This window comes from Carassius carassius, chromosome 14 (genome assembly GCF_963082965.1).
Source record: "Carassius carassius chromosome 14, fCarCar2.1, whole genome shotgun sequence".
In the NCBI taxonomy this organism is placed as follows: Eukaryota; Metazoa; Chordata; class Actinopteri; order Cypriniformes; family Cyprinidae; genus Carassius; species Carassius carassius.
Genome location: NC_081768.1, coordinates 28,137,989 through 28,158,412, shown reverse-complemented (window position 1 = coordinate 28,158,412; position 20,424 = coordinate 28,137,989). Strand labels below are relative to the sequence as shown.

Sequence of the window (20,424 nt, the reverse complement as noted above, 5' to 3'; positions counted from 1 at the left end):
GTGAGGACTTTTCCAACAGTTTTATCACCAATCTTCGACTCATCCCTGAGATCGTCAGAACACCCGAGGCTAAGCACTCTACCTGGCCGGGCGGAAGTGCTCGTAGGCGGCGTCGAGATCGTAAACAAAGGCGGGGGAAGCGCAGAGGTCTAAGAGCTAAGCTAAAGCTAACTCCGCTCCGGCTCTCTTTACCCAGCATTTTCCTTGCTAATGTGCGGTCACTGGTGAACAAAAAGGATGAGTTACGACTTCGCATCACCAACAGTAAGAGACTTTTGGACTGCAATGTCATGATTTTTACAGAAACATGGCTACACAGCGACGTACCCAATAATGCTATTGAGCTAGCCGGGCGCTACACTCTCCGGGCAGATAGAACGGCAGATTACTCCGGTAAGATAAGAGGTGGTGGATTGTGCATTTATGTCAACAAAGCTTGGTGTACGAACACTGTCATTGTTTGGAGACACTGCTCAGCTAACCTAGAGTTTCTCATGGTTAAATGTAGACCTTTTTATCTGCCGCGGGAGTTCACTTCCACCATTATAACCGCAGTCTATATTCCACCGGATGTTAATGCCAAGCTTGCTTTGAACGAACTTCATGCAGCCATTAGTAAACAACAGACTGCTCACCTGGAGGCTGCTTTTATTGTCGCGGGTGATTTTAATCACTGCAAATTAAAGACAGTGCTCCCCAAATTCCACCAGCATGTTTCCTGCCACACCAGAGGAGACAAAACTTTGGATCATGTTTACACAAACATTGATGGAGCTTACAACGCGACCCCCCTCCCCCACCTCGGACAGTCTGATCACCTTTCTTTGTTTCTCACCCCTAAGTATTCACCCCTCATCAACCGTGTGAAACCATCAGTGAGGACCATCAAAGTGTGGCCAACTGGAGCAGACTCTTTACTCCAGGACAGGTTTCAACACACTGACTGGAGTATGTTTGCTTCTCAGGTTGCCTGTGGCTCTCACACGGACATTGATATCTACACCTCCTCTGTACTGGATCACATCAACACCACCATTGACAGTGTTACAACAGAAAAACAGATAACAACATATCCTAATCAGAAGCCATGGATGAACAAGGAGGTGCGACTTCTGCTGAAAGCCCGCGACACTGCCTTCAGGTCAGATGACGCTCAGGCCTACAGTAAATCCAGGACTAACCTGAAAAGGGGCATCAAAAAGGCCAAGTACTGCTACAAGCTGAAGGTAGAGGAACATTTTTCTAACTCTGACCCCTGACGCATGTGGCAGGGCATCCAGGTCATCAGTGACTACAAGTCAAGCAACTCCACTCCAACGGTCACGGACGTCTCCTTCCTGAACGAGCTAAATGACTTTTATGCTTGCTTCAACAGCGACAGCAAGGAGACGGCCACCAAAATCTCACCCTCAGCAGACCACCAACCCCTTAAACTCACCTCCACAGATGTCCAAACTGCACTGAGCAGGATCAACGCACGCAAGACTGCTGGCCCGGATGGCATTCCTGGACGTGTGCTTAGGGCATGTGCTTTTAAGTCCACATCCATTGTGCCAGTACCAAAAAACTCTTCCTCAATGTGCCTGAATGACTATCGCCCCGTAGCACTCACACCCATCATCATGAAGTGCTTCGAGCGACTGGTCCTAGCACACCTCAAAGACTGCCTCCCACCCACACTGGACCCACACCAATTTTCCTACCGCAGAAATAGGAGCACAGAGGATGCAGTATGCACAGTGCTGCACTCTGCACTCAAACACTTGGACAATAACAACACATATGTACGGATGTTTTTTTTGTTGACTTCAGTTCAGCATTTAACAACTTGGAGACCTGGACATTAACACCTCCCTCTGCAACTGGATTATGGACTTTCTGACCAACAGACCTCAGCATGTTAGGTCAGGCCACAACCACTCCACCACCATCACACTCAACACCGGCGTACCACAGGGCTGTGTGCTGAGCCCATTCCTTTACTCCCTCTACACCTAAGACTGCAATCCTGTGCATGGATCCAACTCCATCATTAAGTTTGCAGACGACACCACGATGATTGGCCTCATCAGTAACAACGATGAGACTGCCTACAGGGAAGAGGTACAGCACCTGGCCACATGGTGCGCTGACAATAACCTGCTCCTTAACACCACTAAGACAAAGGAGCTAATTGTGGACTTCAGGAAGAAAAAAGGAGGCACGCATGACCCCATCCACATTAACGGTATGTTTGTTGAACGTGTTTCCAGCTTCAAGTTCCTGGGAACCACCATCTCGGAGGAACTGTCCTGGACTACACACACCTCCAGCCTGGTCAAGAAGGCTCACCAGCGCCTCTTCTTCCTCAGGACACTGAAGAAGAACCAGCTGTCTTCAGCCATCCTGGTGAACTTCTACCGGTTGTGCGATCGAGAGCATCAGTTGCATCACAGTCTGGTATGGAAACTGCTCAGTGGCTGACCGCAAAGCACTGCAGAGGGTAGTAAAAACTGCCCAGCGCATCACAGGGACACCACTTCCAGCTATTGAGGACATCCAGAGGAAACGCTGTCTACGTCGAGCTCGCAGCATTCTCAAGGACTCCTCTCACCCTGACCATAGCCTGTTTAACCTCCTGCCCTCCGGGAGGCGCTTCAGGAGCCTCTGGACAAGGACCACAAGATTCAGAAACAGCTTTTTCCCTACAGCCGTCTCCTTACTGAACTCTGCCCTCTGACACCACCCCACACCACACACACAGACTCCTCCCCCACATCACCACTGCATCTGACTGATTTATTTATTTACAACAAGCAAAAAACAGTAAACTTGTTATTACTTGCACTACTGTCTGTTCATCCAGAAACACTGAGTAATCCATTTGCACACTGAAATATTTTCTATGCACTGTACTGTCCATTGCACTAGTGTAAATTATGTTCATATGTTCATAATCCTGCCTATAGTGTACATACACTTTTACATAATCCATCTGTATAGTATGTTCATAGTACACCTACCTGTATATCGTGCTTATAGTATTTAAAATCTGTAAATTATGTCCATAATACTTATCTGTATAGATAAGTATTATGTAAAAAGATGGACTAATGAAGCAGAGCAGGATTTACAATCTTGTTTTGACCTCACTGATTGGAGTGTTTTTGAAGCTGCTGCCACTGATCTGGATGAACTCACAGAGACCGTAACATCATATATCAGTTTCTGTGAGGATATGTGTATTCCTACCAAGACTCAACTAAATTACAACAATGACAAACCGTGGTTCACTGCAAAACTCAGACAGCTCCGTCAGGCCAAAGAAGATGCTTACGTGAAGGGGGACAATGTCTTGTATAAACAGGCTAAATACACACTGGAAAAGGAGATCAAAGTGGCAAAGAGGAATTATTCTGAAAAAATAAGGACTCAGTTCACTTCGAACGACTCCGCATCAGTGTGGAAAAGCCTAAAGAAGATCACCAATTACAAGACACCACCCCCCAGCACTGTGGAAAATCAACGACTGGCAGACGATCTGAACGAGTTTTACTGCAGGTTTGAAAGAACACCCATCACCTGCCCTGAACACCTCACCACACAACCGTTCACACCAATAACAACTCCTGCAACCAACCCTGAATGCCTCTCCAAACAAACGTTCACACCATTCACAGCTCCTGCAACCAACCCTGAATGCCTCTCCACACAACCGTTCACACCATTAACAGCTCCTGCAACCCATCCTGATCACCTCTCCAATCAACCGCTCTCACCATTCACAACTCCTGCAACCAACCCTGAATGCCTCTCCAAACAACCATTCACACCATTAACAGCTCCTGCAACCCACCCTGAACACCTCTCCAATCAAGCGCTCTCACCATTCACACCTCCTGCATCCCCCCTCTCCCCCACACCTGCAATACAGATCAGCGAGGATGCGGTGCGCCAGGTCTTCAGGAAGCAGAAAAGGAAAAAAGCACCAGGCCCAGATTGCGTTACACCAGCCTGTCTGAAATCCTGTGCTGACCAGCTGGCCCCCATCTTCACAAAGATCTTCAACAGATCGCTGGAGCTGTGCGAAGTCCCTTCATGCTTCAAACGCTCAACCATCATCCCCATCCCAAAGAAATCCAAAATTACAGGACTAAATGACTACAGGCCTGTGGCTCTAACGTCTGTAGTCATGAAGTCATTTGAAAAACTGGTGCTGGCCCACCTGAAGGACATCACTGGACCCTTGCTGGATCCTCTTCAGTTTGCCTACAGAGCAAACAGGTCTGTGGACGATGCAGTAAACATCGGACTGCATTATGTTCTGCAACACCTAGACAGACCGGGGACCTATGTGAGGATCCTGTTTGTGGACTTCAGCTCTGCCTTCAACACGATCATCCCAAACCTCCTCCTGCCCAAACTAACTCAGCTCTCCGTGCCCACCTCCGTCTGTCAGTGGATCAACAGCTTCCTGACAGACAGGCAGCAGCTAGTGAGGCTGGGAAAATACACATCCAGCACCCGTACAATCAGCACCGGAGCTCCCCAGGGCTGTGTTCTCTCCCCACTGCTCTTCTCCCTGTACACTAACGATTGCACATCTAAGGACCCCTCTGTCAAGCTCCTGAAGTTTGCAGATGACACCACACTCATCGGCCTCATTCAGGACGGTGACGAGTCTGCTTACAGACAGGAGGTTAAAGAGCTGGCTGTCTGGTGCAGTCTCAACAACCTGGAGCTTAACACGCTCAAAACAGTGGAGATGATCGTGGACTTCAGGAGAAACCCCCCTGCACTCCCCCCACTCACCATCATGAACAGCACTGTGACTGCAGTGGAGTCATTCAGGTTCCTGGGCACCACTATCTCTCAGGACCTGAAGTGGGACATTCACATTGACTCCATTGTGAAAAAGGCCCAGCAGAGGTTGTACTTCCTTCGCCAGCTGAGGAAGTTTAACCTGCCACAGGATCTGCTGAAACAGTTCTACTCCACCATCATCGAATCCATCCTCTGCACTTCAGTAACTGTCTGGTTCAGCTCAGCTTCTAAATCTGACCTCAGAAGACTACAGAGGGTAGTCCGGACTGCTGAGCGAATTATCGGTACAACCCTCCCATCTATTCAAGAACTGTACTTATCCAGAGTGAGCAAAAGGGCTGTTAAAATCACTCTGGACCCCTCACATCCAGCACACTCCCTCTTTGAACTGTTGCCATCTGGTCGACGTTACAGAGCACTGAGCACCAGAACGACCAGACACAGGAACAGTTTCTTCCCTCAGGCAATCCATCTAATGAACAGCTGATAATAACTGTGGGACACACTACACTATTTATATTTATATACACTACACTTTTTATCCAACACACATACTTAGCGTACACGTAAATCTTTTGCACATAATATACATGTACATACATGAAACACACTATACTACTTATATTTATATTTATATAGACATACACCTATTTATCCAAACACACATACTTAGCGTACAGTTAAAATTTTTCCACATAATATACATGTACATACATAAATGCTCTTTTTAATATACCTGCCATACATTGTCAATTTGTATATTGTCAATCCTTACCCACCTATTTGTATTTTTTTGTATTTTTTATTCCTTATTGTGTTTTTTGTTCTGTCGCTGTTATGTTGCACTGCGGAGCTCTGTCACGAAAACAAATTCCTCGTATGTGTGAACATACCTGGCAATAAAGCTCATTCTGATTCTGATTCTTCTTCTTCTATAGTTATTGTACATATTATAGACCTTGTATATTCTGTACTTACTGCTTATTGCACATCTGGTTAGATGCTAACTGCATTTCGTTGCCTTGTACCTTACATGTGCAGTGACAATAAAGTTTAATCTAATCTAAAAATGCAGAGCTGGGCAAAAATCACATCCAAAATAAAATGTGAGTACTATTGTGTACATAATGTGTACATTTATGTATGGTAATGTATGTGTGTGTACGGTGTATATTTATTATAAATATTTATAGACACATACAATATTTTTTAAATACTTGCATGTGTATATTTATATAATTTATATTATAAATATATTTAATATATAAACATAGCATATCTTATATCTTAAATGTATACATGCATCTGTTTATTTGTATACAAATAAATATACACAGTATACATAAATTACCATATACAATTTTTTATTGTATTTTGGATGTTATTACTAAAATGCATATTGACTCTTTTATCAAATAAATGTAAAAATTTAAAATGCCGTTTTCAGGATAAACTTCACTTTCTTGGCAGTGTCATATTGTTTTCAGGTTAAACTTCACTCTCTTGGCCGTGTCATGTTGCTTAACTAGGCTACATGTTATAAATATAAAAACCGTTACATTTACTCTAGTATGTTTCCTCAGTGTGCAGATGCATTCATTTGTTTTGATTTCTCCACAAGATTGTTATTGACTAGAGTATTTATTTAGTAAATTATTAAATGATTACATGTTACACTGTATTTGGGATATTTATAAAAGGTGGAAAATGTGCTGAATGTTTCATTTCATTCAAGTGAAATTAGAAAGCAGTTAGACTGAATTTACATTCGTTTTAAATGAGGACTCAAGCCTCATCCATACTGCCAGATATATGCTCATGGAGATTCCCGCGCGAGAATATAACCGAGCATTACAAAACAAACTGCGTGAGTGCGGCAAGTGTAAACGGCTCGTCCGTGATGCGGGATGGGGAAGAGAGGAGCGAGTATGAGAGCATTCAGAGACACAGGCTGTATGCTTTCTTCTGAACTGGGAATAGCAAACATGCAATAAGAGATGCTCATGATATGCATTGTGATGAAGCTCTTTTAAATTATTTTTTTAGTTTCGTTGTCTATCTTTTCAAAGCTTAAGTTACATAACGTTTTTATTTAGTTTTAATTTGTCTAACTATTGACCTGACTCTGTAGGGGTCTCTCCTTCTTTCCGTGTTTTTTTTTTTTTAATGGTGGGCGTTTACACAGTTGGCTAGAGCAGAGTTTATTGGGGAGAACAGAGGTGCCCTCACTGTATGGGTAAGACTGTCACTCAAGGCTGACAGTCATGCATATGCTCTAGAACAGAGTAATATTGCGTCCACATCGCAGGCTTTTGTGATAAGCAAATCGCAATGTCTCAAATCGCGATTTCATTCGATTTTGATTAATCTCACAGCCCTAGTCCGCGGTTGAAATAAGACTTTCTGATGTTTATGTTCATTTTGTGCTTTAACCCTTATGCGTTGTTGGGCATTCCCTACCCTTTCATTATGTTTTATTGGATGAAAACATCCACTAAATTAAACTGCTGTAAAAAATTTTTTTGCATAAATCTATGAATGAACCTCAGTCCAAAACTACCAAAAAAAAATCCAAGATTTTAACTCTTTAATTACCAAGTTCATAAATTATGTCACTGATTTGGGAAAAAACACACAAAATGACATATTTTCAATATAAAAAGTGATTTTTACCACAGTCTTGAGCATGTCAAAGATTAGTAGCAACATTGGCTTTGATGCATTTTTAGTTTTTGTGCAGCATTAAATGTTATTTTTTCTCCCTCATTTGTTGTTGGTGGCTGTTTTTGCCCCATTGACTTCCATTATAACGAAATTTTTTGATTGCAAAGCCATGACACCATATAAACATGCATTCTTGATTGTTTGTGGTTTTCCCTTTTGGGAAGAGGTTAAATTTGTTATTTTTACAGTTAATCACTAGGTGGGATCATTGTCCCTTTAGATAGGCCTGTGCAAAAAAAGGCTTAGTTTCTGGCTTGTATGGAGTTATATGGAATATACAGTAGGTGGACAACCTAATTGGGCATTACCGCCGCGCGTATGTATGTATATGTATATATGTGTGTATATTGTGTATATATATATATATATAAGCTAAATGTTTATTTCATTTTCATTTCGGTTCATTCTTGGTTTAAAAATAAATATTCAGGTTCCATATGCAGAGCAAAATGGGAACGGTCCAGCATTTAGCAATAATTAGTATTAACTCTTTTATTATTCTTGATTTTTCAAACTACCAACACTTTGCATTTTTGAATTATGCCATATGTGTGACCAAAAATTAAGTATTATTTGTTTCAGCTGTTTGATCGCGCTGGTGCCTCGCCCACATATTCACTGGAAACAGCAGTCGTTCACCAGACATTCAGCGTTAGCACTTTGACATATTGTTAATTATGATTTTTTTCCATCTATACTGAAACCCGCGTGAACTACACAGCCTATTTACCTCATGAATAATATTTAAGCTTCAAATGAGCAACATCACGAATATGGAAACGTTTGGATTTCTCCCGAATAAGAAAGCCCAACCTTACCTTATGCTTAGCTTTAAATTATTATTTTTTTGTTTTTTTATTACTAAGCCTATATTATTATATCCTGCAATTATATTTATCCATTATAATTATATATTTTTAATTCTTGTTTTGTTCTGATAAATTTGTTAAATTTAAAGGATTTGTTGTAAAGTGAAGGGAACTAAAAATATCCTGTTGGTACATTATAACATTATTAGGCCAGCCGTTATTATTTCTAAATGTAATATAATGCAACTTATACCTGACTTATATTTTTTCCTCTCACAAACTCTGATTTATTTTTTAGCGTGTTTAAAAAGAAACATGCAGCAAACGAAAATAGGTGATTAATCCGTTAAAATGAAACCTATACACGACTCATATATTTTTTTCCTCTGACAAACTTAATTTATTTTTTAGCATGTTTAAAAAATTTAAAAATAAAGAAAACATCCAGCAAATGAAAATAGGCGATTAATCCGTTAAAATTTGTTACTCTGGGTTAACACTAATTATAATAATTTTATACTTCAGAACAGAGCCTGGGCCTAATCTAGGCTATCCAGGGTTTTTTTATTTTTTTATTTTATTGCATCTGAAAATGACTTCGTTCATCACATTCACTTCACAAGCTATGGCGCAGATCAGCCTCCCGCAATGCTCAGCTGTGGACGATTTAAAAATGTTTGATATAAAGGTTGCTGTCCCATTTTATACAGGAATTGTTCATTTAAAAAAATTGAATTATATTGTTAGTTCTAATTATATTGTTAACACAAGTTCATTTAGGCTATTTAACATGCACTTTGACATTTTACCATTTTTTACTTATAAACTCCTTGAGAATTTAAAGTTAGTTTAATAGTATTTAAATTCAAGTTTAAAAAAAAAGGTTTTAATTGCTTAAATTATTTTTATTAATTAATATGTTATCATGTTTATTCTTGTAGAAAATACGTGTTTAATCTTTATGAAAATAAGGGAAAAAATAAGGGACGAGCCGAATATTTGTTTTGCTTTACCTATTTATGTAGGCTACAATTATTCAAAAAAATAAAATAAAAATAAATAAAATAATGTCATTAAAACATACCATTGGCCTGCGTAATTTTGACCATTATAGAATTGACTTTAAAGGTTAGTGATTTAGGTGAAAATACTGTGAAATTACTAATGGCATGGATTTTAGAGCATATAACAACTGAAGGTTTATGAAACATTAGCAATAAAGCATTTTTCTTTAAACAACGTAACTTAAAGTTGTGAACTAAAATATTATTTCAACCATACAGCATGTGAATAAATAAAATGCATACTTTTCATAATATTTCGTTATTCATAAAATGCATAACATTTCTGGTGTTTGGATTTGTACTTCAATATAATGAGCTACAAGTTTAAGAATAGCCCTAGACTAGTTTCTCTCTCTCTCTCTCTCTCTCTCTCTCTCTCTCTCACTCTCTCTCTATTTAACAGCATTAGCTCAATGAAATAACTCTTCCTTCCATTAGAATGAATGTTTTCCTGCCTTGCTAAATGTTGGGCTCGTGATCAATAAGTTGTATTCGCCTCAATCTGATTAAGTAAAGTCAAACCGCAGACAGTGAAGCTCTGTGAGGCAGAAACAGAGGATTCCGCTTGGTCTTAAAGCCTTCCGCAATCATCCACGATCACAAATAACAATGATTTTCGTAAAATAATGATTAATTATTAATTGATGATTTGTTGCAGTTGCAGCTCCACGGAAACACGCGCGCACTGATCCGCAAGTGCACATTTAAAGGGGTAATTTGTTATTATCATTATGGTCTTGTGAAAATAATAATATGGGCTGCGAGAAAATAATGAATACAAAGAGTAGTGCTGCTGAGTGCAGGCATGTTTCAGGCTATAACACATCGTTCCTCACAGCCAAAAAACAGACCGAATTTAGTTCAGCTGGAGGGGGTTGGGTTTTTGGGGGTAGTTATGTATGACTTGTGTGGGTCGAGATAAAGGTGTGAATTACTCTTTCATATGGACAGTGTCTTATGAGGCTTTCACTTGCTGAACTGGTTTATATAGGACTGTTATAGATCGTTTGTTATATTCAACTAATCAGAGGTTTATATTAAATTTACATATTCAAATCTTAATATATTCAATGCTCAAGCACATGCATTAAGTTTGCAACAAAGCACATGCAGAAGTAGCCTAATAATTGTGAAAAATGAGACATATTAATTATTTATTAATAAACAAATGTTTTCTTGTCGGCTGCAGGATGAAATTCACAGTGCTGGCTCTCTCCGACGAGAGAAATGCAACATTCATAGATTACACAATTCGTTTTCGTTTAAAAAACATTTCAAGCTTTCTGTAGATATATTTTTTATATATGTGAGACACCACGATATTATGTTAATTAAAATTATAAGTGATGAGACGGCGCCTCCCTATCATTAATGCACATTAATAATTTTTGCACAAACACTTGAATATGACCGTCGTGGTTTTCACTCGCTCCAAGAGCGCTCCATCACGAGTACAATTCATGCCAACAGCCCATAATATAATTGCATATTCAGCAAGAATTCATGTTAAACATATTTAGCTATAGCTTGATCAGAAGGTTACAATGACTGCAAGAGTCGAGCAGGATGTTAAGAGTCTGTCTGTTTCTTTTACTGATTATGTTCGGGTTAAAGCATGATTTAAACAGATTCACACACAATCGCTTTCGCAATAATGCATTCAAACAAATGTAATCTTAAAGTGCTACTACATTATCAGCATGCTATCTGATTTTGAAATCTTGAAGAAGTTAATCGATCTGTTTAGATAAAATAACTGACAAAAATGTACTGTTATTTTCATCACAAACAAAATTTTCACAGCAGAAAGCAGCAATTAAAGATTTAATGCTTACAATGTTATTATCTTGGCATGTGATATAGGGAAAAAAGTTTCTGGCTTGTATGGAGTTATATGAAAAAAGCCACTTTGAAACTCTCCTGTTATATATATTTTTTTAATTATTATTTTATATGCTACGTTATGACATAACATTTCAAACATACTGAAATACTTTATTCATGGAGTGAAGGCGGAGCGTGTTTCTGGTATCAGTGTGCGCGGAGGGGAAGTTGTTCCTGCTCACAGACTCTGCTGCCAGTGAGAGAGATGTTTCACCTGACGAAATGAAGATGACCGTGGGAGCACAAGCACAGCACATCCGCCAAAAATCAACCTGCAGCAATGCTCGTTGTTCGACTCGCCAAGCTTTACTTTTGTAGGTCGCATGGCAGTAAATAATTCGATAATATGACCATGCAGTCAATACAGATATTTAATAAAAACATTAAAACAAGCAGGGCTGTAAAATAAAACAATAAAAAACGCACGCCAGGTCTACACCGGACACAAGTGGAGCGATCCAACAAAAGACAACAGAACACAGTGATGGATACACTGGACACGATCCCCATCAGTGAACCGATGCTCGTTCTGTTTATGGCAAAATGTTCCGACACTGTGTTCAGATGATTTGACACTATAGTGTGATGTCATCAACTTTAGACACACTTTTCTCTGTGGGGCACGGATGACAACTCTCGTGTCTGGTGTAGACACACAGAAAGTGTCTGCTCTATTTACAGATAAGTTCTATATGAAAAAAATAAAATAAACCAGCGGCATAACGAGATGGAAATATAAACTAGAATATATATTAACAGGTCCTCCGTCCATGACACTGACAGTTTTAATCTTAACAGCTCTTAAAGCTGAGTGGATGGTTAGATGCATGATGAGCTAGTATTAAATAAATAAATAAATAAAAATAAAGGTGTTTCCAGCAGGTAATAACATTACTGTTTTTTTTTTAATCATCTTGTTGCAGTTATATATTTGACTGCTAAATGAATGATAAAGAACTATACTATAACTTGTTTTGTTAAATTTCTTCGTCATTTGAATATTGATTTAAAAATCGGTTTAAATCATAAATCAGATTTTTTTTTTCTAAAATAAAAAAAAATCTGAGATTTTTTTTTTTAGGCCATATGCTATTGCCCTACTTTAAAAGCAAGTAAAGAAGGCTCCCTTTAAAATCACTTAAGTTGTCAATTACTAAAGCTCTCATTTACATCGTGTGAATATTGTTGATTATAATGAGAGAACTTGAGTTTAATCATGAGGACGTTTTATTAATCCGTCCATTCTTTGGAGTTTCAAAGATTTAATCGTGCAGGTTTAATTTTATTCGTTTCTTGTTTTAGGCAAATTAGGCCTAAATAATGGGAACGAAATTATACAGTGCTTCACGTTTAAACATGCAACAATTTCTTAATCAGTTTACAGACAAATGTCTTTTTCCCAGTAAGTTATGTCAAAATAATGGACAGGTAACGAATAACAAAAATGCATATTGTTTTATTAAAGGAAAAAATATATTTATATTTAAAATATTATATTAAATATTAAATATTATTAAATATAGGCATAATATATGAAAATATTGACATTTTGAATATTAATCCATGTAGCCTACCCCCCTAAAATAGGCTACCACTTTTAATGCTCCGATGCAACTTACCTTGATGTATCTGAAAAAAATCCAAATATGCACCTCAGCTCTCAGAACTACATGGAGTAAAACAATACAAAAAGAAGTGTTTATGCATCTGCTGCCTTTTGATGGTGAAAAGTACGCATGGCCTATGTGTGAAATGCTTGTCTTTTCTTGATGGTAAAGCCAGTTTAAAACCTTAAAATCCTGTAAAAAAAATCTACTTTGCATCAGATTTATGAACATAATGTATTATGAACCAAAATGCAATACCAACTTCAAATAAGCTGCAGCTCGCTGGAGGGGTCAAGCTGCATAATCATTTCTAAAACTTTGGTACAAGTCAAGCCCTTTCTCGTGTTGCTTGCTGCTCCTCTAACCATCAAATGACCAGCAGGGTGGCATGCAATGTTTAAATCCACGTACTTTGATTTTGTTTAGTCTATACTTATCACCACCATTAAAAGGCACCAGGTGCATAAATACACTATTGTTTACTCCATGTAGTTCTGAGAGCTGAGGTGTACATTTTGATTCTCTCAAATACATCAAGGTAAGTGCGCAAAGGTCTCTCTCACACACTCTCTCTCTCTCTCTCTCTCTCACACACACACAATATAATATGCTGTTATACTCCATATAGCTTCATATACAAGTCAGAAACTAACCTTTTTTTGCACATGCCTATCTAAAGGTTTAATGATCCTACCTAGTGATCAACTGTAAAAAATAAAAAATTTTACCTCTTCCCAAAAGGGAAAAACCACAAACAATCAAGAATGCATGATTATATGGTGTCATGGCTTTGCAATCAAAAAATGTCATTATAATGGAAGTCAATGGGGCAAAAACAGCCACCAACAACAAATAAGGGAGGAAAAAATGTAAATCTAATGCTGCACAAAAACAAAAAATGCATCAAAGCCAATGTTGCTACTAATCTTTGACATGCCCAAGACAGTTATAAAAAGTAAAAAAAAAAATCATCATTTATGAACTTGGCAATTAAAGTTAAAATCTTGGATTTTTTTTTTTACATTTTGTAGTTTTGATCAGGACTGAGGTTGATTAATGGATTTATGCAAAAAAAAAAAAAAGGGAAAAAAATATTTATCTGATACATTTTTACAGCAGTTTAATTGAGTGGATGTTTTCATCCCAAACATAACGAAAGGGTAGTGAATTTGAACAATGCACAAGGGTTAAGGAAATACGTAAAAAATTATCTGTTCATGTGTTCGAACTGAGACAATACAGTGATCTGACACATTAAAGAGCTACAAAATGGTATTTATTGTTAGAATTTTTTAAAATGACAATTTGAATGCTGACGCCGGGTTCACACCACAAGCGGCAGCAGAGCAGAAGCAGCGCATATGTTAACAGATGAGAGCGTTCACGCCGCACGCAGAGGCTGCGCGGCAGAGCGTTGCAGGAGCAGAGCAGAAGCAGCAGTGCAGTGATCGTTTCGGCGCTGGGTCTATTTTTGCTGCGCTGCTGACGCTCAGTTAAAGTGAAAGTACACCTTTGATGGACAAAATAAATATGATTTCACACAAAAAGTGCTCTAAATACACAAAATAAGCACATCTAGGGTGTTTTAACAAGAACTGGAGTATGTTAGGAAAGAAAATTAATATTAAAAAATATGTATAGAAGATAAAGTGACAATGATCATGGCCAAAATACACGAAATGTACTGACATGAAAAAGTAATTTTCCCCAAAATTTGCATTAATGATATCTACTGTGTTTTTAGCAAATGACATTAAAAATGTATGATATTTAAATTCACTTTTTTCTATTTTTTATTATTATTATTTTTTACAAAATCTGTCAAAGTACTTACAGCTCTAGGTTCACCCCAACCTCAAAAGCCTGCCACTTTCCTCTAATTTGGAATGTTCAGCAGAAAACATGTTGCCTAAAACCAATGTGTGAAATTCTAGAATTATTGTTCTTTTCAAGAAAAAACAAAATTGATTCAATTGGAACCATTTATTTACAATTTCTACATTACACATAGCAAGCACACAAATAACAAAAGCAGGTGATACAATAAACAAGTCTCCTTAATAACAAATATAGTGCGATGGCCTTCCTTTTATCAACAACACGTACTGCACGGAAAACAAAGACAGACAAAGACAAAGACGCTTAAGAGTGTTTTCTACGAGTAATTTTACGATCCTTCGTTATTGTTTGACATGCGTTTCCCAACATTGCACGTAAAGCAATCGCACAGCTGTGCTTCAAGTGCTACGTAGGAGTCGCTCTCCGTTTGTCAAGTGCTGAAATGTCATCTTATAGACTGTTTCATCGGGCACATGCGCCTGGCTCTAAATTAACTTCCGGTCTGTGTTGTGTATATCGGTCTGGCTAGCGGTGTCTTCTACAAACGCAGTTAAAGTTAAGGTGATGAGTAGACTGAAATTGGGCTCAGGTGGTTGTGATGTGGGATGTGTTTCCCATACATTTATTTATTTGTGGAGACTCGCCACGATTTTAAAACTTAATTTTCCAAAAGGCTTTGTTGAATAAACATGAGCACGTACTGCACGTTCAATAATAATAATAATTCCTTACATTTATATGTTTAAATATCAAAACGAGACACAAGTGTTTTTATATCACTGTATTTCTGAAGTAAGACTTGCATGTTATATGCCTGATAAAACAGCGTTTGTGAGCTCAGCGCTGCTTTGTTTACAGCTGTCATTGGGGAAACATCTATTTCTTGCGCTTTAAAGCATCTCCTGCTTAACATTTCTTCCATGTTTTATTTTTAATAGTAAATCCCCTTTGTTTACCAAAAAATAAAGTTTGCTTAATTTTCAATATTTAAAAGAAAATCTAAATGAATGTTTTATGCACATTGTGTAAATGTATATACACAACAGAATTTCTGAGGGGAAAAAAACATTCCATAAGCCTATTTTAAGAAAAATGTAATAAATGAAGTTGTTTTTATGCATTTAAATAATTACACAATTGCAAAAAAAGAAATCAAACATATGGTGTAGAAAAAATAAAACGTATCATAGGGCCATAAACATGTTTTTTTTTTTTTTATAATAATTTTTAATTTAATAAATTGCTGTGAAAATGTATGTGTTATGATTTTAATTAGACATGCTTTTTGATTAATACAATTAAATTTAACCATTAAAAAGGAGTTGAGAAAAAAATACAACAGAAAAAAATGGAATCCAGAAAAATTAAAAATGGAAAACGGAATTTGGAAAAAAATCCCCGAAAGATTTTAAAATGTAAAGTAATAAGTTAGTGACGTTACTTTTCAAATGCAGTAACTAGTAAAGTAATCTCATTACAATTTACAGAAGTAACTAGTAACTAATTAATTTTTTTGAGTAACTACCCCAACACTGAGTGTGAGAAGGCCAATGTTTGTTGGGATGGCAACAGTAACTATGCAGGGCAGGTCTTTGCAAATGGTCTAAAACATTGACAAGTTTTGATTTCATTTTATATTGGCCAATTACTGTCCACCATCCAATCATTTTAGAATCTGAATCTTTATCTTTACACAAGACCTTCTTTTTAGAGTTTGTACAGGGTAGGCTCAACTTTTTTCTGCATGAATCAGACTTACGTCATTATCATTAAAGATTTTCCCTTCCATTCCTGAAGAGGTAATCTGATTGTTTTCTTCACCTGGATGTGGAGTAAAGTACTGATCAAAGTATCTTCAGAAGAAAATACTTTATTTCAAGGAGAATAAAGCCGAGAGTTCCTTGCAAGGAGATCTCTCGAATGCTAGGTGGTATCTCCTTATATATAGTTTTCTTGTTTTTAACGGGGCATTTTCTATTCTCTATAGTTTTCCTTATGCTTACATTTCAGGTCCTCCCTAGAGAGCTGAAACTTATGGTAAAGAAAAATGCCCATTTGTATGATTTCCAGATGTTTCCTATCTTTGGGTCAGGATGTTTTTTGCTGACAGGCACATTGTTTTCACACACAGGCTATATGATTATAATGGAATAAGTCATATATACAGGTGTTGGTCATATAATTAGAATATCATAAAAAATTTGATTTATTTTACTAATTCCATTCAAAAAGTGAAACTTGTATATTATATTCATTCATTACACACAGACTGATATATTTCAAATCAAAATTTAATTTTGATGATTATAACTGACAACTAAGGAAAATCCCAAATCCAGTATCTCAGAAAATTAGAATGTGAAAAGGTTCAATATTGAAGACACCTGGTGCCACACTCGAATCAGCTAATTAACTCAAAACACCTGCAAAGGCCTTTAAATGGTCTCTCAGTCTAGTTCTGTAGGCTACATAATCAAGACTGCTGACTTCACAGTTGTCCAAAAGATGATCATTGACACCTTTCACAAGGAGGGAAAGACACAAAAGGTCATTGCAAAAGAGGCTGGCTGTTCACAGAGCTGTGTGTCCAAGCACATTAATAGAGAGGTGAAGGGAAAGAAAAGACGTGGTTAAAAAGGGGGATAACCGCATCCTGGAGAGGATTGTAAAACAAAACCCATTCAAAAATGTGGGGGACATTCAAAGAGTGGACTGCAGCTGGAGTCAGTCCTTCAAGAACCACTACGCACAGACGTATGCAAGACATGGGTTCCAGCTTTCGCATTCCTTGTCAAGCCACTCTTGAACAACAGATAGCATCAAAAGCATCTAAAGACAAAAAGAACTGGACTGCTGCTGAGTGGTCCAAACTTATGTTCTCTGATGAAAGTAATTTCTGCATTTCCTTTGTAAATCAGGGTCCTAGAGTCTGGAGGAAGAGAGGAGAGGCACAATCCACATTGTTTGAGGTCCAGTGTAAAGTTTCCACAGTCAGTGATGGTTTGGGGTGCCATGTCATCTACTGGTGTTGGTCCACTGTGTTTTCTGAGGTCCAAGATCAACACAGCCGTATACCAGGAAGTTTTAGAGCACTTCATGCTTCCTGCTGCTGACCAACTTTATGGAGATGCAGATTTCATTTTCCAACAGGACTTGCCACCTGCACACAGTGCCAGCAAACTTGCCTGACCTTAACTCCATAGAAAATCTATGGGGTATTGTGAAGAGGAAGATGCAATATGCCAGACCCAACAAATGCAAAAGAGCTAAAGGCCACTATCAAAGCAACCTGGGCTCTCATAACACCTGAGCAGTGCCACAGACTGATCGACTCCATGCCACGATGCATTGCTGCAGTAATTCAGGCAAAAGGAGCCCCAACTAAGTATTTAGTGCTGTACATGCTCATACATTTCATGTTCATACTTTTCAGTTGGTCAAAATTTCAAAAAAAATCCTTTTTTGGTATTGGTCTTAAGTAATATTCTAATTTTCTGAGATACTGAATTTGGGATTTTCCTTAGTTATAAAGAGTCATATGAGTCAGGTATAATCATCAAAATTAAAAGAAATAAACATTTGAAATATATCAGTCTGTGTGTAATGAATGAATATAATATACAAGTTTAACTTTTTGAATGGAATTAGTGAAATAAATCACATTTTGGATGATATTCTAATTATATGACCAGCACCTGTACATATATGTGAGTAGATTCACCTTGATTATACTTGACTAATACAAATATTATTAATAAACATCTTCCACAACAGCTACATGATTAAAATTTTATCCCTAATAGTATCGATTTTTAGAAGTAAAGTAGTACATAAAGTCATTACTGCTGAGTTGTTGGGAAATGTCAACACTTGTTGATGCTTTATTTTTCATTTATTTAGCCACTGTATTGAATTAATACCTGGAGTTATGTTTGTTTTCTTCTAAAAGAGATGAAAAGTTATCAGATCAAGCAGTTTTAATGCTTTTCTGTAGGATAGGTTACTTTCCCGCCAAGCAATACGAAATACCTCTAGTTTTGTTTTCCTCCAGCTGTGCTCCATTTTCCAGGCTGGTCTCTTTAGGGTGTGAGTGTGCTCATTATATCATGGTGTCAGACTGTTTTCCTTAACCTTCCTTAAGTGTAAAGGAGCTACTGTATTCAAAATGCTAGAAAGGAGAGAGTCCATAGTTTCTGTTACATCATTAAGTTGTTTTGAGGTTTTGGATATCCTAGGAATTCGGATACATCAAGAAGATTACTTACAAAGCAGTCTTTTGTGGTAGAAGTGATGGTTCTACCATACTTGTCACAAGAAATAGAATTTACAGTTTTCGCTATTTGAAGTTTGCACAAATCTAAATAATGATCTGAGATACCATCACTTGGCTGCATAATTTTAACGCCATCAACATCAATTCCATGTGACAGTGTTAAATCTAGAGTATGATTTCAACAATGTGTAGGTCCTGATCACCCTGTTGGGGTTTATTCTGAGATAACCAGCTGGATGTACATTATACCTTACATAAAAATCTGTCTGTTTACTTAAGTAACAGATGAGTGTCATGCCAAAACATATTTTTACATATTATATAACATATTATCTTACTTACAGATTCTGAGGGGGCACTTGGGCATGATGCCTCTGGGTTTCATACAAATTATGTTTTATGAAAGGTAGTTATTTTACAAGGGTGTGTGTGTTACATGTGGACTTTTTTTCCCAAAATACTTTGTGACAAGTGGGGGGGGGGGGGGGGGGTGGATACACAGAAGTATGTTAAATGCCCGGCCGCTAAATGACTAAGATGTTTGAGAACCATTGACCTAGAAGAATGTGGCTCTAATTTTTTTTGCTTTACATTGCAAAATTAGTCATAAATTATTTGTGTAACTTGCGCTGTAATTTCCTGATGTGCTATAAGTTAATGTCTGATTAACTGTATGCAATTTTATTTGTTTGAAATGTTTGTGTGTGTGTGTTTGTGTGTGTACTCATAGAAACCCCTGGGACAGCAGTTTAAGAAGGAAGTACATATCCGAAACCTTCCATCTCTGTTTAAAAAGCCAAAGCCTACGAGAGATGTACTGGAGAACACTGAAACTGCAGGTCTGATTACCTTATTCTCTTCTGACAACGACAATTGCTGAGAGAATCACAGTTTCGCAATAGCCTCACTTCATTGCCATTGAAACTTCTCTGTGTAGTACAGTACTGAAAGGGCTTTTTGGGGCATGAATGTTTTTGTTTTTTTTTTAATAAGGAAAGACGACAAGGACATTTGTGTTAAATGTTATTTGGATGTAATTTTTTTTTGTTTGTTTGTTTTTTTCTCCTTTTTTTATTTTTTTTTAGGTAACATACCTACCTGTATCATAATTTAATGAATAATAAAAAATTGCTGTAAGGGCACCTCAATGAAAAAAAATTAATAAAAAATAATTAAAAAACAAATACCTTTTGAAAAAGTTAAATTAGAAAGCTTGTTAATTAGAGGCTTGTTATTCTCTGAGTATCTGATCCAGCATTACATTCCATTATGATGCAAAGGCCAACTTTTAAATAAATAACACATTCAACAATTATTGCCATTTGACATGTCTGTGTACAGATTGTGTAAACAGTTTTGTGATTTATACACTGCAATTTTTAATAAATGCATAATTGGACAGATTACATTGTATGAACTCT

At 37.4% G+C, this 20,424-nt stretch overlaps 1 protein-coding gene across 2 annotated transcripts in view; it reads left to right on the top strand.

Annotated features, from left to right (window-relative positions):
• Nucleotides 1-20,072, top strand: part of LOC132157448 (exportin-5) — a 175,564-nt gene extending 155,492 nt beyond the window's left edge. For both annotated transcript variants that reach the window (XM_059566807.1, XM_059566806.1), the window contains exon 33: nt 19,734-20,072. In XM_059566807.1, the coding sequence (XP_059422790.1) occupies nt 19,734-19,883 (150 nt within the window). In that variant the 3' untranslated portion in view covers nt 19,884-20,072. The remainder of the gene's footprint in view (nt 1-19,733) is intronic.
• Nucleotides 20,073-20,424: the final 352 nt, after the last annotated feature.